General features: G+C 41.2%; 1 protein-coding gene across 1 annotated transcript; it reads left to right on the top strand.

The window, feature by feature from the left end:
* The first annotated feature begins 615 nt into the window (after positions 1–615).
* On the top strand, positions 616–2,524 carry LOC104496456 (probable C-mannosyltransferase DPY19L3). The gene is made up of 3 exons (XM_010139580.1): positions 616–711; positions 1,421–1,579; positions 2,197–2,524. Exons 1-3 carry the CDS (start codon positions 616–618, stop codon positions 2,356–2,358), a joined length of 417 nt encoding a protein of 138 aa, XP_010137882.1. The 3' UTR covers positions 2,359–2,524.
* Positions 2,525–2,736: the final 212 nt, after the last annotated feature.

The following is a 2,736-nucleotide window of genomic DNA, read 5'->3' as shown; positions in this document are numbered from 1 at the left end:
CAACATTACTATCTGGCATCCCCTCCACCCCACTCTTTGCAGCTGGGGTGACTTATTCCATCATTTCTCCCCCACAGTTGTCAGAATAGGAGAATTAATACAAACGTAACAGTTTTCTCTTTCCATGTGAGTGATGAATGCCAGGGCGGCAACAAGAAGTTTTGACATTCAGATTAAATAATCCATTTGATATGGGATACCTTACGTATCAGATAGAAACAAATCTAAGTCACAATAAGTTTCTTGGAGTATTAAAAGAATTAGGATATAGAAATTAACAAATATTTGGAGGCTATATGAACTATATGAAATATGGAAGTGCTTTGACATTTTCAGGATCATGCGTTCCCGAAATTTCCTCATAGTGCATAGTAAATTTTTTATTTGCAGTTAGAGAGTATGACTGTGATTTATCCATTTCATATTAGAAAAAACCACAGTTGCTTGAACAGTTTGCTCCCTGAATAGAGGAGAGGCAGAAAAATATTTTTTCAGTCTTTTTTTTCCTTCTGATCTGTAACAAACAATGCAAAAATGCCCCTACTGAGACTTCCTCAGACTTACCAACATTTGTTTAGGTCAAACACTCCCGACACAGCAGTGTTTGCTGGGAGCATGCAGCTGTTAGCAGGAGTCAAACTGTGCACCGGACGGACCTTAACTAATCACCCCCATTATGAGGATAAGAATCTGAGAGAGAGAACAAAGCAGGTAAGAGTATTCTGATTGATTAAGCTAATTCTTGCCCATATCAATGTCCCCATTCCCGAGAGCCTGTAACCCCTAACGGCACACTGCAGATGACATCACACACGCTGCTTGCTGAACTCACTCACTTTCAGATACACTTATTTCCAGAATTTAACACCCTCTCTGAAACTTGGGGTACTCTGGGCATCTGCTGACCCACTTCTGGCAGCTGGCTGTGTCCCAGTAACTGTACCGTGGAACTCAAGCTAGTTCTGAGTGAACCGGTGTGGGTACCGTTGGTGTTAACAGACGCTGCCCAGATGGGCTGTTAAATCTACACACAGTGTTTCCTGATTTGCCAGATGTCCCTTCAGTTCCAGAATAGCACATAACATTTTATATAGAAGACACCTTGGAAAACTCCACACTAAGCCAGGGAGATTTGGGAAGAATTTTCTGTAAGTTAGACATTCTGAGGGTTTTTCAGGCACGTGCCAAGGCCAGCATTGTCATGGTCAGCAGCAGGTACTACCGTTCATCGTAGTAGCCATAACATAGAAACTCTAAGCGGCTACTAAGTAGAGCATTTAGGTTTTTTTTTTGAAAAACATTTAATTCAAATCATACGGATTATCGATCTCAACTCTTTCTCCGGTTCAAGGTAAAGGAATCATGAAAGGCCAAACAAAACAGCGGTAGTGTGTCTTACAGCTCTAGTTTTCTTCTGTAGATTTATCAGATCTACGCCAAGAGATCTCCTGAAGACGTTTACAGAATACTGCGATCCTTTGGCACAGACTATGTGATCCTAGAAGACAGCATTTGTTACGAAAGAAGACACAGTCGAGGCTGTCGGCTGCGTGACTTACTCGATATAGCTAATGGCCATGTAAGTATCACGCAAGATTAACGAAGGAAATACATTTTGCTTAACTTCTTTTTGAAATACCATTACGATTCGAAGCAGCTTGGGTTATGTTCACTTCATCACGAGTGCAGGAAGTTAAATCTAATGGAGCCTTTGGACAGTCTCAAAATGACCAAATGCAACACCGCTTGCTTCTAGTGCTCAAAAGGAGGAATTCAGCCTGCGCAAAATCAGTAGGTGCTTCCTGATGAGCTTCAGGTTAGCAGTCTTCCCTCTCAGAGCGTAGATCACTTCATACCTTCAGATCCCGCACGGCCAGAGGCCAGTTGTTTCACTCCTTTGTGCCAGCAGAGTTTTCAAGCATTTCTGGAGCTAACCTGGAACTAGAGCAGACCGTGTAACCCAGGGCAGGCCTGTACCTCTGACAAAGCAGCTTTACCCACAATAGAGAGGAGATTATAAATCTGACTGCTTTAAGGTTGTTTTCTTCCTCCCACTGTTTCCTACAGTCACTGTTACGAGATCTGGCCAGCCTGACCCTCTAAATGTGTTGTCAAGGTTGTTTTTAGCTTCTTGTTACTGCCTGTCGCTGTGAATTGGCTAAAGATACTTCACAAATCTGTTTGATTTCATTACAGATCATGGATGGTTTGGGAGAGAACGAACCTGATTTGAAACCTTCGTTGTATCCTCGCTTCTGTGAGGAGATTAAAAAAAACCTGTCTTCTTATACCATACTCTTCACTAGAGTGTTTCAAAACAAAACTTTCCATGTTTACAAACTTGCTAAGCATAAATAACTTTTACAACCGTGGCTCCAAGTTCAGTATTTTAATGCTACAAACCACTTTAGAAGATGCAGAAGTTTACAAACATGTTACATCTGTAGGACATTTTCCATTGATGGTTTCTTCTTCAATTACTGTGATTCTCTTTTTTTTTAAGACAGTTTAATAGTTTTGATAACATGCTCAATGTTGCCAAAATTTTCGTAGATTCGTCAATAAATGCTAACAGGGACCATTCTGATGATGAAGTCTGACGGTCCGAATACCTGGGATATAATTGTTTTCCCATTTTAACTGATGGGAAGACTCACAAAACGAGCAGCTTGCGTGACCGTTGCAGAAGAGCCAGCCTATGAAATTCTGCTCGGCAGTTTGGATTTCTGATATAAA

This window comes from Buceros rhinoceros, unplaced genomic scaffold (genome assembly GCF_000710305.1).
Source record: "Buceros rhinoceros silvestris isolate BGI_N320 unplaced genomic scaffold, ASM71030v1 scaffold43090, whole genome shotgun sequence".
Classification (NCBI taxonomy): Eukaryota; Metazoa; Chordata; class Aves; order Bucerotiformes; family Bucerotidae; genus Buceros; species Buceros rhinoceros.
This window is presented reverse-complemented; position numbering and strand designations above follow the sequence as displayed.